The sequence below is a fragment of the Euphorbia lathyris genome, chromosome 2 (genome assembly GCF_963576675.1).
Source record: "Euphorbia lathyris chromosome 2, ddEupLath1.1, whole genome shotgun sequence".
NCBI lineage: Eukaryota > Viridiplantae > Streptophyta > Magnoliopsida > Malpighiales > Euphorbiaceae > Euphorbia > Euphorbia lathyris.
Genome location: NC_088911.1, coordinates 117545061 through 117564447, shown reverse-complemented (window position 1 = coordinate 117564447; position 19387 = coordinate 117545061). Strand labels below are relative to the sequence as shown.

The window sequence follows — 19387 nt, the reverse complement described above, 5'->3', positions numbered from 1 at the left end:
AACCCTTGCATCAATATCACAAGCTGTTCTACCAATTTTCGGTCTTCTCCATCGTGTATTGCAGGGGCCAGCGGTTGCAGTTGTTCTATTACGCACTTCCCAGGCAAGCCGCCAGTCCGACGCCTCTCTTGCAGCACGCTGGATCAGATCCATAGCTGGGGTTTAGGTTTGATTCCAAACTTTCCCATTTCTTGAAGTCCAAATTTCCCAGATCATATTTTTGTTAGTTATTTGTTATGTATCTGTTTATTTAAATAGATTATAATTTTCTGATCCTAACATTGGTTGTTTGGAATTTCAGGAAATAAATTATTTGTTTATTTTCTTAATTGCCATTTGGCAAGTGTTGGTACAAATGTTGATTGAAGATGGATCCGATTTTAAGAACACGGTCACTTCAGAGGCAGTAAGCCTACTTGTACCAGTGGCAACGTGAAAGCCACAATGAAAGTCTAGAAAATTCATTGGTATGAATTTTAAGACTTGACCATAAAAGAAATAGGTTTTCTTCAGAGATGGTCAAAACGATGGTGATATGCGAAAATTCCATATTTGACATTCTCGCGCGTAAGAGTTGATTTACATTAGAAATGTGAAATGTCATAAATTGACAAATTTGAGCAGTGATGTTATCTAGCCGAGTTAGACGCTGGTAGATGAACATTAGTTGGCTAGATTTAATTTATGAAAGTCATTAAAAATGTAGAAATCAAATCGCCTTAAAATAAGTACGTCTCAATGATGGAATTGAAGAAAAATATCATAACAATTGGTGAATATACGGTATAAAAAGCTTCTGTATGACGAGTTACAGGTAGAAAAGCTTCCGTGTGATAACATCGTTAGTCAATTGATCTCAACGAGTGTCATCCTTGTTGATTTTGTAAAATCAAAGAATAACACAGCGGATCCGCTAACCTAGAGGTTAAACCGAGATCAAATTGAAAATTCATCGAAAGGAATGAGTCTAAAGCCCGTAGAGAAGAGGCGTTATATGAAGGAAACCTCTACCTAGTTGACTGGAGATCCCAAGATCTAGGTTCAAAGGGACAACCTAATTGCATAAACCTTGTGCGTTCACTGTGGGGGGTTAAACCCAAGTCCATTCCTATATGTAAACAGTGACACCAACGGAAAAAGGTTAAGCTATATGCTTTTAATGATACATTGTGCGTTAGTAATGATATATTGTACGTCAGTATTCTGAGCAAATAAATCACCTATGTTAGAGTGAAGTGGGGTCGCTTCGATGGAGACTAGTGGGGCCTAGTTATCTTAAACTCTCGCAGAACCAGGCGATGTTCATGACCATAACGAACATACACAAGGGAAAGTTCAAGGCACATTAGCTACCTATCCTATGCAGATATCTTCTGTAGAAAGTTATCACCACGCCGTAATCGTCTCGTTTTTAATTTTATTCATGTGGGGGATTGTTGGAAAATTTTGAATAAAATTATATATTAATTTATATACCAACAAATACCTCCTTTCATGAACAGTCGTGTCCATTGTGTACAGTCGTGTTCGTACATGAACAGTCGTGTCTGTCCGTGTACAGTCATGTTCGTTCGTGAAAAAACATATCCTTTCAAGTTCTATTTATATAGAATGGATTGTCAAATTCACTAGTGGTTGAAGCTGTTGTTGAAGTTTTTCAAAATACTCTTTGTCTGTTTACATTGTTCTTGTTTTCTTACTCCGGTGATAACTAGGCTACACACGGTTTGAGTTCGATTGCGTAATTTGTTGTATCCTGAGAGACGATCGTCAATAGCGATGACATCTGTCTTAAGGAAACTGCTAATACAGGTCTCAGATTTGTCTATCTCTTTCATTTTAATTTCCAGTTTTACTGTTTATATATTTTTCTGTGTTCGTTTTGTTTTTTGGTTAATCACATCTAACATTTTTAAGACAGACGTAAATGTTTGTCCAACAGAATAGACGTCCAACTTCTCTCTTTTACTCATGACTCTCTATATAATTATTTTCTCTTCCATCTGTTTATCTAACTTGAACTTCAGAGTATTTCTAGAACCGCTCTCGACACAAGAGGAGTAAATAGTAAAGTAAACAAGGTGATCTCACGTCTCCATTATTTGGTGTGGTGAGCTTAAAGCAGCAAGCAATCTTCATTTTCCTTCGATTGCAAAATCAATTTGGTGCTGAATTATGGCAGATCATCAATTTGGTGAGGAAGCCTCATTAACCCCTATCAGGATGCCCCAAATTATTGGCCCTTTGCTCACGGAGGCCGAATCAGATAAACAGGCAGCAAGTATTTCTGCACAACTGATCAACGTTATCAGAAATTTTCGAACCACCCAGATAGTGCAAACAGCAGCGTGCGCTACGAGGAAAGAACATCAAGATTTGAGACTTCCTTAAAGCACAAGTGGCCTCACAACAACGGACCACGACCTCAACTATCCACATATTGATGGAACCAACCTCAATACTCCACGTAGAAATCACACCTCAAGCGACGCAGTCCATGGCCCACCTCACAATGGCACCATTGCCTTCCGCTCCTATTCAACAACTTGCATTAGCTTTAATAGACCCTACAATAGTAACCATGGCTCCGTAGGAAGTGGAGGATTTGCTAGAATTGAATAAAAGCTTTCTCGATAAGCGGGCTCTAAGCAGAGTAATGGGAGAAAATATAACGTTAAGCAAAACCCCTCTAATACATCGCATCATTGACACACGTTTCCAGAAAGACTGGAAAATTCTCAAAGTGACTTTCTATTCCAGCACCGAAGATCCCAATGATTACGTAGCTTCATTCATGAGTACCATAAACCTGTATTCCAAAAACGAGGATATAATGTTCGAAGTCTTTCCCACCACTCTTTTCGTGAGTGCACAAGAATGGTATAGAGGTCTAGACCCCAAGTTTATCGACTTTTTTGACCTTTTTCTATCTCGTTTCCTGGAGACAGCTAAAGTAAGAAAAATCAGCTCGAACTTTAACAGCATGCGGTAAAGACCAACAAATCCACTCCAAGTGTAGATTCGCCTCTGCTAAACATCGTATTAAATGTAAATTCGTATTTTTAATCCAAAACGCATTTATTGGAAGTGTTTAATAAGTTGCCATCACTCACGTCCTAATATATTGAGCTTAGCGTGCCCCTTTGACTAAACATAAACACAAACATGAGCCCAAGTATCTGTAAGTCTGTTTGTGGCCTCACCTGTGATTATTTGCCCTTTCTCGGCCCTATACCCAAGAGAGCCACTTATTTATTTCAAGGGGGATATTATCAAAATTAATTAAAAAATTATGAGACAAAAAAGTAAGATTTTTTTTTACAAAAATCAACACAACATTAAGTAATAGGAGTCTCCTATTACTTGATAGAATTATCTAAACATAATCACTAGTGTTAGAATGGGCTTGCCTAACTACTAAATGAGCAGCACTATTCGTTAAACGATAAATAAATAAAATTTTAAAAGTAAGATTAGAAGCTAGAATTAGGGATGTGCATCGGTTTAAAACCGAACCGAATTTACCGAATATCGAAATATCTAAAAATCTTGTACCGAATTGAACCGACGTAAGAACATAAACCGAACCGAACCGAACCGATTTTTTCGGTTCGGTTCGGTTTTTCCCGAATTAACCGAATTATATAAAACTTTACAAATAATCTAAAAAGCACAAATCTTTAATTCATATACTAATAGTTATATTAAATGTTTTTTTTAAGGTAAATAGGTGTTAGATTAGAATTTAATGGTTATATTAAATTCAAACTTAAGGTAAATAGATGTTAGATTAGAATTTAATGGTTATATTAAATGTTTTTTTTAGAATCATAAATTCAAAAATTAGATAGGTGGTGTGTATAAATTTAGGAAGGATTATAATTTTTTTTCCAACTATACATTTTTTTTTTCCAACTATACATGTTTTATACAACATAATAGCAACTAATCGGTAAGGTTCGGTTATTTCGGTTTTTATTAGAAACCGAACCGAACCGAACCGAAAACCGATATTCACCAAAATAACATACCAAATCCGAACCGTATAATAATAAAACCGAACAGTGTTGGTTCAGTTCGGTTTTGCGGTTTCAAACCGCATAATGCACAGCCCTAGCTAGAATGATCCTACAATCTTGTATTATTGAACCGAACTCTGAAGATCCAATGAGGAAGAGTGAATTCCATCCACCACTAATTTGATATCTATTTCAAACTCAACATGTGTAAAATTAAGACTCTTAAGCTAAAGCATGTTTGTACGAACCGTCAACGCTTTGAGCACTTTTGGGTCTTTTAGGCCATGGATTAGACTGTTACTACAAAAAATAAATTTACCTGTCTCATGTCTCATCACGTACCACGGCTCCAAGTCTACATCCATCCTCATCCGCAAAAACGGCCGCATCCGTGTTACATTTAACCGTGCCGTGAGGGCATGGCTGCCATGGAGGTGCCATCAGGCGAGAGGGTCTACGTCGAGCCATCTTCCGTTGAAATGCTGCCGAGTCGCGGTAACCGTCGATGCACCATCTCCAACTTCGCTCGGTCGTCCACCAATCTTCTCGCCACACCACCCTGTTCCGATGGTCCCCAATGGTATGCTGCCTGCAACACATCCGAACAGCTACTTCCGGCGTTACCAAGTCCAATTCCTGCAGCAGCCAAGTACTGAAGCTAAGCTTACCCAGTTGGGTGGTATTAGCCCTGAAATTTGCCACACTATACCTGCAAAACAACAACTAGTAAACAAATAAAAGGTTAGGAACTATTGTTTTTGCATTAAAGGGACTAAAATAAATTTATGCAAAAACTATTGAGCTTAGGTACCCACGGTCAATTCAACTGAGAACCAATTGAAATTAATTACAATTAAAATATTTCTAGACTAAACATATAGATGAAATCAATTGAATTGGGGAAAAAACAAATCCATACATTTTGGTAGTTCGGATCTGTAGAAGGACAAGTTCATCGGCGACCATTTCGGATTTGTAGAAGGACAAGTCCATCGGCTTGAGCCGTTGTAAGAGGGGAACAATTCATGCTCGTTGAATCACAGACAGATGATCAACTCCGGTTGTGTTTCCGTTATCCGGTTCAAATTCACCATCTTCCGTTTCGGATCTGTAGAAGGAGGAGAATTTCACCGACTTCAGCAGTTCTACGAGGGGAGGAGTTCGTGCTCGTTGAAGTATCGGTAAACGATCGAGTCCAGTTGTGTTTCCATAACCGACTGCGAGTATTGCGAAATGATAAATTGAAATCCATCGACGATGTACGAAAATTTTGAGAAAATGAATTGGAGACAAATGATGATGGTTTCCTATGCCATGTGTTATAATTTTTAGAGTATGTAATGTATTAATTGGTGTTATGTCAGTAGTGTGATAACTTGATTAACGCTAAATAAACTTAATATGTTAGATTAGAGCATTTTTGTTATTTGAAAAATATAAAAATACATTTATATATTTATTTATTATAAAAATATAGGTATCAAAACCGATAAATACAGAATCAAATATGTATATAACCTTTAAAATATGAGAAATCATAAAAATGATTTTGAAGAAATGGGATCTGATTTCTAAGTGAGATTTGAAACACATTGCACGTGTATAAATTAAAATTCAATTTGAAAATGTCCATCTCGCGCTCACCTATGCAGAAAAATTTGAAAGAATTAAATAATGAGTGGCGCGTGACACTCACATAAGTCACGGGAAGAAGACCTCTTTTGATTCTTGAGTGGACTTTTCCATGCCTCTCCACATAATACCCACCTTATTCCTCGAGTCACTGCACGCTCCTGTCTCTTGATTTCTGTTATATTTAGGACCCGTTTGTTTTACCTATTGTTTGCTATTGCTGTTTGCTATTTGTTGTTTGCTGTTACGGTTTGCTGTTGCTGTTACGGTTTGCTGTTGGAAAAAACTGTTTTTCCAAAAAGCAGAGATTCTCTGCTTTTGTAAAAAGTTGATTTTCGGGTGTAAAAGGCAAACAGGAGATCACTAACCAAACACATAATGTTGTTTTTCAATTGTAAAAAGCAAACATGAGGTCACTAACCAAACACCTAAAACTCTCCCTTTTGAAATGAAAATGCAAAAGGAAAAAAGGAGCAACCAAACACCCCATTAGTCATTCACATTAACAATACTAACAAATAATTTTTAGTTGGGCAATTATTTATATATCTTCTGAGCTTGCAAAATATCTTCTCCACACTGTAAAACAAACGAGTATAAAAGAAAACAAGAACTTTCACTAATAAATATGATTAACATCATTAAATAAAAGATTATTAAGGTGTACAAATACTTTTAAGGTTTTGAATTAGAAATAACTTTCCCTTTAACGTTTAAAATAGTGCAATTTTATTCCTAACATTGGAATCTAAGAGCAATTTTATCCCTAATATTGATAAATTGGGTCAATTTGAAAAATAATTCATCAAACTGTCTTCTCGGTCATGAATCTTGTCATCTACACTTCATATGTCCAGCATTTTATCAGTAACAAATCACAAACATATGTTGGGATGTGAATAAAATAAAAAATATATATTGTCTTTTGTACGAATTAGACAAAAAAATTAAAAAATTCACCGAATTTATAAATATTAAACTCCAATTCTATTATTAAATTACAAAAAACATGGAATTCGTTTTTCTAGAACGAATTGATATGCAATTGATGCAAAATAAGAAATAAAAATATATGTATTTTATAATGAAATTGACCCAATTTATCAACGTTGGGATAAAATTGCTCTTGGCTACAAACGTTGGGGGGTAAAATTACACCATTTTAAATGTTAAAAGTACAATTGCTCCTAGCCCAAAACGTTAAGGGGTATATTTTGCACCTTTACCCGTAAATTAGTACATTTTTTAACCAAATAAAAATAGAAAAGACAATAAAATCGCAAGCTTTGTGAATAATAACATAGACAATCTCATTCACTCATGGAGGAATAAAAAAACATAACATAATCTGTGTTAATATGAAGAAGGTTCCAACAATCATGTATTATTCAACAAAACTCTTAGGTGTCGTTTGGTTCGCGGAATAGAATGGTTATTCCAAAGGAATAGAATAGCAAAGAATGGAATAGAAATTCTTAGGAATTACTATTCCTATGTTTGGTTGATGGAATAAGGTAGAATGGAATAGATAATTTTTTTTATTAAAAAGACAATATTATCCTCAAATGTAATTTCTTATTTATTTTAAAATTTTAATTTTTTACTATAAATTGTTCAAATATTTAATATATATTATTTTAAAAAATATATAAAAAATAGAAAAATGGGTAACACGAAAGACGAAAAAAACACGAAAAATACATTAAAAACGAAAAAACAATAAAAACATGAAAACGGAAAAATTGTAAAAACACGAAAAAAGAGAGGTAAAAAAACAAAATGTAAAAACGCAAAAAAAAAAAACATTAAAAACACAAAAACAAAAGAAAAAAAATGAGATAAAAGTGGAAAAGGGTGAAAACACGAAAACATATAAACGTGTTAACACAAAAAAAAACACACACACGCAAAATATGAAAAAACACAAAAAAAATGTGCAAACCGTAAAAAACACAAAAACATGAAAAAAGTGGAAAACACGAAAATGTGAAAAAAAAATGAAAAACGTGAAAAAATCGAAAAACACGAAAACATGAAAAAGTGTTAAAAACACGAAAAATGTGTTTGTAACGTTTTTTTATGTTTCCCAAGTTTTCTTGTTTTTTCCGTTTGTTTACGTTTTCGTATTTTTCACGTTTTGTCATGTTATTGTGTTTTATTTTGCATTTTTTCGATTTTTCACGTTTTAGTTTTTCGGTTTTCCCCTTTTTGTTTTTTTTTCGCGTTTTTGTATTTTTCGTATTTTGTTACTTTTTCGTGTTATTCACGTTTTTCCATGTTTTTCGTATTTTTTCATATTTTTTTGTTTTTAACGTTTTCGTGTTTTGTTTGCGTTTTTCGCATTTTCATGTTTTTCACATATTGTCACGTTTTTGTGTTTTAGCATTTTTCGTATTTTTTTCGCATTTTCGTGTTTTTATTTTTCACGTTTTTAATATTTCGTGTTTTGTCACTTTTTCGCGCTATTCCTATTTTTTATTTTTCGTGTGTTTGTTTTTTTTTTTTTTTTGCGTCTTCGTGTTTTTCGCATTTGTTCACGTTTTCATGTTTTTCGCGTATTTTATTTTTTTTGCATATTCTCGTGTTTGTAACATTTTCACATTTTTCGTGTTTCATATTTTTCGTATTTTTACATTTTTTAACGTTTTCGTCATTTTTCCATTTTTCACGTTTTATATGATATAAATTATGGATTGACCAAAATTTATAAGATTTGGGAAAGTGATTAGAGAGAAGATTGAGGATTTAATGGAGGATAATTTTGTAAATTACAAAAATATAATATTAGGAATAGGCTATTCCTAACCTAAATTGAAGAATAGCTATTCCATGAAATCAAGGAATAGGGATTCCATGGAATAGCTATTCCATAAAAAAATCAACCAAAGGTAAGAATAACTATTCTTTAAGAATAGGCTATTCTATTCCCCCTCGATTCCGCGAACCAAACGAGCCCTTAGAGGTGAGGCTAGAAAAAATACCATTCGTAATCAATTTTGCATCCATCTCAAACACATTCTGATAAGGACATCGCTTGCTCGAGTGACCAGGAGCCAAGTCACGCGGAGCGTGGGCTCAATGCTTGTGAAGGCGAGGGAGATCCGGCCAAAGAGAACCAAGCCCAGAAGCTCAAACACGCGGAGCGTGGAGAGACCAACCAAGACGAGTCAAATTCAGGGGCTCACCCACGCGGAACGTGGGACATAACACGCGGAGCGTGCCTGGATGAAGGAATACTTCCTCTCCAAGTTGTTCGGGAAAGAGACAAGAGCTGCTACCTCTTATTTTCTGTCTTGCCACTACTCCTTAATTACATTGTTGCCATTACTTGTTCCTTACCCTTATTTTACCCCGAAGTATTACTAGACTTATAACCCTAGTATGGGCTTTTAGGCCATGTTCTTTATTACTTAATTTCAGTAACAATCAGTTCAGTTCAGTTCAGTTCAGTAGTATTCAGTTCAGTTCAGTATTCAGTTTCAGTATTCAATAATTTATTATAATTATCATTATTTATAATTTCAGTAGTATTCAATAATTTATCATTATTTATTACAATTATTATATATTATTATTATTTATATATAATTTATTATTATTATCATTATTTATTTATAATTTCAGCAATTTATTATAATTATTATAATTTATTATATATTAATTTATCTATTTTTATTATAATTATATTTATATATAATTTATGCTTTGTCATTATATATATTATCATTATTTATTATAATTATTTGGTGCAACTTATTTGCAAATTTTGCGAAAAGTAAATAAATATTATATTAATACGTTTACATTACAATGCTCTAAAAAATTAACTGGCTCAACTACCTTAATATCTCAAATAGTGCAATTTTATCCCTAATATTAGAAGCCAATAGCAATTTTACCATTAACATTGATAAATTGAGTCAAGATTTTGTATTCATATGAAAATTCATATTTAGACGTTAGGAGTAAAATAACCCCGGACCCAAAACGTTAAAGGTATTTTTGTACCTTAATACTTAATTGTAATAAAAAGTTAAGAGTGTGTATTCATATAAAAATTTGTATTTAATTTCATAGGCTTTAAATTATATATAAATTTGTGTTTGTATGTAATTTATATTTTTAATTTAAATTAGACTCATTTTTATTTAATGTCATAGGATTTTATCGAGCCTAGATTTTATTTGATATTTAATTTAGTTTAATCTTTAATAATATGTTTATTTATTATTGATATTATTTTTTTTGGTAGAAATATTATTATTATTATTATTATTATTATAAGCTTATTAATGTCCAATATTATCATTAAATTATTTTAAAGTCTAATATCATCATTATTGTTACGTTCGATTAAATTCGGTTAAGTTCGGTATCATTCAGTTAAGTTCAGTAGCATTCAGTTAAATTCAGTTCAGTTCAGTATTCAGTATCATTCAGTTCAGTTCAGTTCAGTAGCATTCAGTTCAGTTCAGTTCAGTTTTTTTCAGTAATAAAGAACAGAGCCTTAGTCTTTATCACTTAATTTAGAGAAGGTATAAAAACCTATCTTTTGATATTGAAAAAAAACTTTTATGAAATCAAAACTTTAGCTTCCATTGGAGCTTTGGATTATCATCCTTTGGGTTTATTCAACCTTCAAGTTAAATTTGAAAAGATTGTATTTTTTATCGGTTTACGATTAAAACTGTTCATATCGACTTAATCTACATCACATTCTTAGAACGAAAGAAATACTACTTCTGAGAGTCTAAACCTCTATAACTTTTGTTCTTCTTTATAAAAACATAAATTTCATTTTTTTTTTGTTTATTATTAATGAAAATTTCCAAAAAGAAAAAAAACTCATAACATTACATATTATTTAAATATTTTCTTTTTTTTGACGGAAAATATTTTCTTTCAAAATAATGAATTATTTTGAAAAAAAAATCCAAATTTCTTCAATGTTGAATTAGGGATTACTTGTACTAGTATATAGAAATCATTAATACACAACAGAAGTTTCTAAAAATGGGTAAACAAGATGGGGATAAGGAACAGAGTTATATTTTGTATTTTTAGGAAGCTGAAAGCCCCCAAAGATTACCTTGTAATTTCAAGTTTGCCACTACAGAACACAGAGACATCGCGTGTACAAAAGAACTTGGAAACTAGTAAAAGAAAAGGGAGAAACAAACATTAATCTGACTCCAAACCAAGCCAAAGACAAAAACAGACTCAGAAATTGAGAGAAATAAATAATAATATAAAATAAAATTAAAAAAGAGTTTCAGCTTTCATTTCATAGAACACTTGACAAAAACAAGAATAAAGTCTCTTCCTTTTTCCCCTCTCATCATCATGCCCTTCACTAAAAGCCAAAGAATAAGAAAACCCCTTTCTTTTGAGTTGTTTGATTTCAACAGATTTCTTTTGTTTATGCTTTAATGGAAGATAATACTTAATTTTAGGCAAATGGGGTCCATTTTGATTTCTGGGTCACCCTTCTTTCCTTCTCTCATGGCATCTTTCTTGTGATGCAACAACTTTCATTTTTGTCAAAAGGGGAGGAGACGAGAGGAGAGGAAGTTAGGGCTTTTCATTTTTCTTTTCCATTCCTCTTTTTCCTTGGATTATTCTTATAAGATGCAATCGGATAGGTCCGATTCCTCTGGTTCGATTGCCCAACGTGTCAACTCTTTACAATCTGATACTGATACAAGAGGAAAACATAGGATACAAGCCGAGCTCAAACGCCTTGACCAGGAAACTAGATATTTACAGGTTCTTTCTTTTTCATTATTCATGGCTTTCTTTTTCTGGCTGCTGCTTTTAATTGCTTATCCGATTGCAAGTTTACTGAAGATTAAGCAGCTGATTTTAGCTGCACTCTGATGTTTGAGGAATTGCATTTGCTGCCTAATTCAATTACTTTTACTTGTATACTGCAAATGGCTGTGAGAATTTCAGTGTTGTCCCTATAAATTAATAACATTGATGATATTTCTTAGTTAGGGGTTACAAGTGAACTTCAATGCATTAAGTGCAAGTAGAATAGTAGAACAGTAGAACAGCTGCTTATTCCTCCTATTTGGGAAGTAAAATCAGCTAACTTCTACCAATAACAGCAAACCGTAGATATGATATCGGATCCTAAGATTCTATTAAGTTATTACAGTATGGTCAGGTTTGCTTATAATTTCTGTCAAGAGCATCATAGAAGAGGTGTAAGTGCAAATTTGTCTTTTAAGGTGAGGATTTCAGCTGCTTGTTCTGATTGGGAATGCTCAATTTGTTTTAAGTAGGTTTTGGAAAGAATTGAAAGTGTCAAATCATTTCCTACAAGTTCCTTTGATCTGATAGTGGATTGATTTGTTTTCTATGTCATCTGTGTCTATGTGTAAATATGAGTAAGCATAGTATGCATAGAAAAGCTCAGGTGAAGCTTGTTGTGATCTTATTGTACAAGCACTGGCATTAGTAAATAGAGTCTACAGATTTAAACTTTTGACTTCAATTTCTCAAGTTTTGAAGTTAACCTTTGTGCAATAGGTTTATCACTTACTCTAAATCTGTTAAATTCTATATCCCAGAACAGGAAGAAACGAGATTATGTGTTCTCTCTTCCCTTCCCTCAGTTTAGCCCCTTGCATCGTGGTATGCGTGTTCTACACAACAGGAAAAAAGAGGTTTCACAAGATTTGTTCCTTTAAGTTGCAGTTCATTTGGACTTACTTGTACCAGAGCTTTTAGGTGCTACTAAAGAGAACTTTTCATAGCATGTATTGGCATTGCCGCATTGCCAAGGGAAATAGTGATCTTTGTGAGATAATGCCTTCTAAAAATTTATGAATAGTAAAATTCATCCTTGGAGAAGTAGTTGTTATGCAGTTAAACAGGGTACAAAGAAAAGCCAGTTGGACAGTCTTTTAGTACTTTTCTTTGGCATATGAATATAGAATTTTAATCTCATTAGCTACGTGCCTTTTTGGTCAAATTCCATCGTTTAGGCCTTCAAAAACGCAATTTACTGTTTAGTCTTTATTTTTCATACTTTCCTTTTTGTTTTTCCTATTCGGTTTAGGATTCCTTGTTTAGGGTTTTGCCTATTTAATACTTTCCTTTTTGTTTTTCCTTTTCCTTTTATGATTTGGTTTTCCTTTTCCTTTTAGGATTCTATAGGTTTTTACTATTTAAAGGATTGTTTTGGTTGTAAAGGAGTTTTTGATATCTATCTTAATAGAACGATTTTCTATTTTCCAAAGTTCTCTGAATTTTGAAGGTTACTAATAGGTAATCCGGGATTCAACTATTAGCAACGAAATGTTTAGTTCTGTTTTGTCTAAAAAGCAATAAGCTTTTTACCTGCTGAGCTACGGGTATATCCGGGTACAGGGCATCAACTTCAAGTGCTTCAGTAGGCATACTATTCACAACTTGGAGTTACTATAGAGTAAGCAGGCTGTAGCAAATACATCATGCTTGGCAGATCCTTTCTTTTAAGTTTAGAGCCATCCTATTTTTCGAGTTTAGAGCTATGTTTGTAAACATGTGTACCAAAGCAGTATTCGAAGCTCTGCAGAATTCGGACCATTGTCCTTTTTATCCAAGAAATAAAGGAAACGAAAAACCTTCCTTCATTGCTGGATCCTTTTAGAGTGTCTTCACTTGCTAAAATTTTATGACCATTTGATATTTGTTAATAGGCGTTTCTACTTGTTGAGCTCTGAGAAAGAAAAATTAAAAACTGGTAAAAAATTTGAACCTCAAGCATCAAAGCTACATAGCTTAACCACTAGGCTTTGCTATGCTTGTCAAAAAGGTTATATATATGGCTCTCCTTCTTCATTGATTACAGGTATTTGTGATGGTTGCTAAGTCCTGTTGATATCTGTTTTCACATCTAGAATTTTAGGAAATTATTTTGTTATGAGCAAATGGGATATGTTTTACTAACTACAGCAAGATATAGTAAATAAGTTTCCAAGAGTTGTTGGCATCCTTCAATTTATGTTAGTTTTGTAGTTTAACCTCAGTAGAATATCAGAAATGTTATCTCTTCTTATTTGCTAAGCAAATTAACTTTTGCTTGCACAGGAAGAATTGGAGCAGCTTGATAAGATAGAAATGGCCTCAGCTGCCTGCAAGGAGTAAGTTTAAAGGGATACGGTACAAATTTGCACCTAATGTTTTTGGTGAAGTGCAGATATACCCGTAACGTAAAGAAGAAAAAGTAAAATTTTGTCCTCAATGTATAGCAATTTTGGGTCCGGAAAGCAGCGGAGCCAGCCTTTGACTGCTTAAAGTGTAAATATAAACTCAGCCCATATTTATTTATTTTTTGCCTCTACCCAGGCAAAACAATACCGTTTTGGTCTAGGCTGAGACAAAAAAGAAGATGCACAACCCTTCATCTTTTTGGGGTGCAATCTTCATCGCGTAGATGAAGATGGAGGTGTGGGCAAGGGTAAAACCACCCTATAAGGGCTGGTTCCTGACGGCTGGGGGTGCTGGCACCCCTATCATTGCCTCCGTCTCTGAATCCATGGAAGAGTCTTTTTTATGGATTTTCTTACTTGGGTAAAAAATTGGTCCATATACCGTTGTCTGAGCCCAAAATTGCTTGAAGTTAAGAACATTGAGGACTAAATTTTACAATTTCTTATCCCATAAGAGGTTAGGCACAAATTTAGACCTTATCCCACAGATGATGTGCTTAATACCCAATGATGGAGTTTTCAGTCGAGTCCAAACTTCAATTAGTTTATCAGCTAAAAATGTTGTTTTTTGTACGCAACAGAATGCTTGGCGTTGTGGAAATTAGACCAGACCCACTACTCCCAGTGTAACTTCCTTGTCATGATCCATTCCCTGCATCATTTTTCATGATTTATCCATACTGAGTTTCTGAACATAAGGAACCTCTGTTTGTTGTACTTTTAACAGAACACATGGCCCTCTAAATCCTTTATGGGATCGGTGGTTTGAGAGTGCACAAGATTCCCAAGGTTGCAGATGCTGGATGCTTTGATATCGCTTCTCAACTCAAAGTTTGATGTAACTCTTCATTGGGATTAAATCCCTGTTTAGCTCCCGTATATCCAAAATTTTGTCCTTTTGCTCCTCTAGTATTATTTGATAAAATTTGAGTATTTTTATAAGTAACATTTAATCTATTTTTGATGAAAAACTAACCGATTTGTTAATTTTTTTTGCGACGTGATACAATTTTTGACACATATTACAAAATTGTGTGATGTGGCAAAATTTAACAAATTAGTCAATTTTCCATCTAAAATGGGTTAAATATCACATATCAGAATACTCCAATGAGCAAATGTCAAAATTTTGGATACCGCAGAGTGAAATATAGATTTAATCCCTCTTCATTGTGCAGGAAATAACAATCAATACATAGCTACATTTTTTTCCATTTGGGAATCTATAATGAAAAATGCTTCATTGTGCAAAACATGACAAATTCTTCAGCCCAATGTAAAAGATATACAGAATTGATTTTGAGATTGTTAGATAGTACAAAATGAGATTTCTTACAATAAGATGTCTGTTTTAAGCATCAATATCTGAAATGTGAACCTTATTGTTTTGCTAATTTTGATCATCAACTTGGTGCCTTTCCGGTGACTCGCTGTGCAATCCACCCTAGACCATCATACAGGCCTTCACCAGTAACAGCACAACAGGCTTGAATGTGCCAATCATGATTCTTGATACTGTGAAGAGATAGCGCATCGGTTATTTCAGCTGGGGTCATGGCATCCTTCAGGTCTTGCTTATTGGCAAAAACAAGTATAACAGAATGCTGTAAATCCTCGTGTCCTAGTAACCGGAACAGTTCATCCTTCATAATTGAAATTCTGGCTCTGTCAGTGCTATCTATCACTGCTATGACAGCATGAGTGCCACGATAATATGTTGCCCACGATGTCCGGAGTCTGTCTTGACCTCCAAGATCCCACACCTGGTTAACAGGAGGAAATTTCGTTCATTGTTTCGGGGAATGTGAAAACAGCATTTTCAACAGCATAACATTAACAGGTGATCAAGTAACATCTTTCACACGATTCATAAAAAAAAAAGCGAATTGCTGAACTTTGACCAAATGTTATTAAGAAACCTGAAACAAGTATTGTTTAGTGGAGGATAACACTTCTACACTGTAAATTTCAACCCATAGCAAAGCTGGCCCCGAGCTAGTCAATAAGTTAAAAGACAGCATATCCACATATAATATTTAGATTGTCCCATAAAAGCGGCAACTTTCAATTCCCATAAACATTCTTTTTACTAATATAGATCAGTCACTCTCTCTATTTTCGATTTGAATCCTTAAGGTTGCTTCTTGTTCAAGCCTTCCACCTCTTTAGGACCGGGTCGTTCCAAACTCATCAGCTTCCGTCTGATTCATCCCCCAACAAACACACAGTACATGGAGAGTCGGCTCTGATACTAATAGCCTAGTCAAATACCATGTAGAAATTGTCCGTTTTGGCTCAAATCTACCTATTGAGCCTCTCGACTTTTAAGATGCCTCTACATGTATTGGAAATAATGATAACCATGAATGTTTTGTCTTTGGTTTTGCTATTATAAACCATTCAGTATGGAGACAGTTGATCTGCCAAATAGCTGTTGCAAGTTGTAACTGCACTATGAGTAGTGATGAGAATTCTTATCTCAGCCCCCAACGCAACAAGGTAAAGTAGTCAAGGGCATGAGAACATAATATGAAAAGAAATCCTAAGTTGAATGAGATATGACTTGAGTCAAGATTTAGATTTCAAGGAGACCACGGGAAAGCTGCATTATACAATTATCAAAGGACTTGGTGATTTTAAACACTAAAGTTCCTCTTCCCATTTCTCTGAATCACTCAAATCAATTCCTACAACGTAGAAATGATATATATCACCTGGACATGGAAGAACTGCTACCACTGAAATCTAATCAAGTGTTTGGGCCAGATTGATGAACGATGAAAGAAAATTGACTCCTTTCTGTAACCTAGTACACATGAGGATGATCCCTGTTTCCCTACTCACGAGCCAAATGAAAATTCGCATAGATGAAACCACCCTTTGTCATTTGCAATTGACATAGCCATGTTCTCAACAAAAGATGATGTATACTTTTAGAGATAAGAAACCAGAAATTCCTTAAAGAAGCCCAGGTGATTCAACACTTTCTGAATTGCCAATGTAATCAAAAGATGATGTTTCTCTTTAATATTTTAGCCAATTTTCTCCAAGGACCATCAGATCAACTGAACAAAGATATGTCCCTGACCTAACACACAAAGGTACTTAGATGCAAATGTGATAGGTTTTGAAATAAGTTCATTCTCTATCAGCTGCATAACTATTATAATGCATACAGAACAACACGACAAGGTCCAGCAGCCAAGGGCATGAGAATATAATATGAAAAGGAATTGTTACTTGAATAAGATATGAACTGAGCCAAGAATTGGAATCGAAGGAGACATTCGTCATTATCAAGTGACTCAATGATTTTAAACCCTGAAGTTCCTCTTCCCATTTCCCCAAATCACTTCCTACTACATTGAAATGATATATATCACCACCTGGACATGGCAGAAAAGTTACCACCGAAATCTAATTAAGTGGCTGGGCAAGGCAGATGCCAGATTGATGAAAGAAAATCGAGTCCTTTCTGTATCCCTAGTACAAAGGATGATGATTCCTAATTCCCTACTCACCACCAAATGAAAATTCCAATATGATGAAACCACCCTTTTGTCCTACCCCCTATTGCTTCCTAACATTATTGAGTGACAAGAAGGATGCCACTTACCAAAAGCAATCTTCTTTCGAAAAAAAAAAAAGAAAGAGTACGAATGATGTAATGACAAGATATGGTCATGTTCTCCAACAAAAACGACTCAAGCTTTTTCTTTAAGGTAAGAGCTCCCTTTAATATATGGTAGCAACCTACTTCAGAGGTAAGAAAACACAAAATTTCTTAGAGAAGCACAGTCCTGAGTTGTCAGTCTAATCAAATGATGATGCTTCTCTTTAATAGTTTAGCCAATTTTTTCTACTATAAGGGATCATCATTCATTCATCTATATGTTCCTGACCTAAAACCAAAGGGTAATGAGATGATAGGTTTTGAAATTAATTAATTCTCACTGAACTGCATAACTAATATATGCATAATTTCAGATTATAAAATTTTATCATCATACATTTATCTACAATGACATTGATAACTCTGATTCATCAAATGGCTCCTCTATCAATCACATCCTTTAAGTTTTGTATCAGAATCTAAACTCATAATCCAATAATATAATCCAAGCAGTTGACACAAGAAAATGCAACACCCTATGAAATTGAATCTGCAAGAAGTTAAATAATAGTTAAAGAAATGGCACCTCAAATCGAATATTCTTGTAAACAAGTTCTTCAACATTGCTGCCAACTGTAGGATGAGTAGTAACCACCTCTCCCAGATGCAATTTGTAAAGCGTCGTCGTCTTGCCAGCATTATCTAACCCAACAACAACAATCTTGTACTCCTTTGCAGGAAATAACATGAACCAAAACTTGGACATAAAACCTCCCATTTCCTATCTCACTCAAGTACCTAAAAAAGAACAATAAATGCAATCAGAAAATGCCCATCTCAATATGACCAGTTGAACAAAATTAGAGGAATTTGCAGAACAAATTATAACAAAATAGAAAAAGAACCCAACAAGTCAGGGATCCGGTCCGGGCCGAAACTACAAATCTTTATCTCATATATACAAAGAGGTAAAAGAAGAGAGAACCAAGATCGAACCTTTGATTAAAAGATTGCAGAGGGACAAGAAGATGAGTAGATGAATTGAAGAGGAGAAGATGACCAAGTTGAAAAAGGAAGTTTTATTAGATTAATCTGGAGATAGATTAGAGTTAGAGATTGTGCGATCTGTTTGTGGAAGTACTATTGAATAAAGGAAAGAATAATGAGATGAAAAAATAAAATAAATAATTATTTCGCAGAAATGGGTTCGGTTTAAATGAAGCGGGTGGGCTGGTGGTGGGTAGGTGTGGGTGGGTTCGGTTTGGAGTAAGAGAGAGAAAGCGTGGGAGTACTGTGGTCGATGACATGCTGGCAATTAGCTGCCAACATGTACACATGAGTGGAAATCCACGTCATCCACTTCAAATGATGTGTCTTCCCATCGTCTTACCTGGATGGGCTTCATGCCCATTGAGTCCTGAAACTTTTTAAGTTCCATTTTCACTTGTGAAATTTTCAATATTTGTTATTATATGCGTAGTGATTTGATTGAAAAATATACATACTCCATCTATCTATTACTATATTTAAAGCAAGATACTCATGGATGATGTGTCACTTCCATAAAATTTTATGATTTCTTTACTATTTTTTACTCTAGCTTTAATCTCATTTTTACATTTTACATATTTCACCTCAATTACAGCCACTCTCTCATTCTTTGCCTTCTTTAATTAGTCAGTTATCTTACCTCCTTCATCAACTGCTTCTGCTCAGTCCATTTTCTCAACTACTTCGAACCCTATTCCTAATTAACTTTCCACTCCATCAACTCATGCGGTTTTCCTTCTTCAATCTCCCTCTTCATATGAACTATTTGATGTGTTTCAAATGGGTTTTGATTTACTTGCCCCTTGAACTGCTTCTTTCTTATTAGTTTTTTTTATGGATGTCGTTCTATATTTCTTCTTTTTTATTAGTTT

General features: G+C 34.2%; 2 protein-coding genes across 2 annotated transcripts; one reads left to right on the top strand and one right to left on the bottom strand.

The window, feature by feature from the left end:
* The first annotated feature begins 10903 nt into the window (after positions 1-10903).
* On the top strand, positions 10904-15158 carry LOC136219651 (guanine nucleotide-binding protein subunit gamma 2). The gene is made up of 4 exons (XM_066007126.1): positions 10904-11417; positions 13731-13783; positions 14434-14478; positions 14580-15158. The coding sequence occupies exons 1-4, from the start codon at positions 11280-11282 to the stop codon at positions 14662-14664; spliced, it is 321 nt and encodes a 106-aa protein (XP_065863198.1). The 5' UTR covers positions 10904-11279; the 3' UTR covers positions 14665-15158.
* LOC136219650 (uncharacterized) lies at positions 15077-18619 on the bottom strand. Its single transcript, XM_066007125.1, has 3 exons — positions 18462-18619; positions 18052-18263; positions 15077-15615 (listed from the first exon to the last, which is right to left on the bottom strand). Exons 2-3 carry the CDS (start codon positions 18241-18243, stop codon positions 15256-15258), a joined length of 552 nt encoding a protein of 183 aa, XP_065863197.1. The 5' UTR covers positions 18244-18263; positions 18462-18619; the 3' UTR covers positions 15077-15255.
* Between the last annotated feature and the right edge of the window lie 768 nt (positions 18620-19387).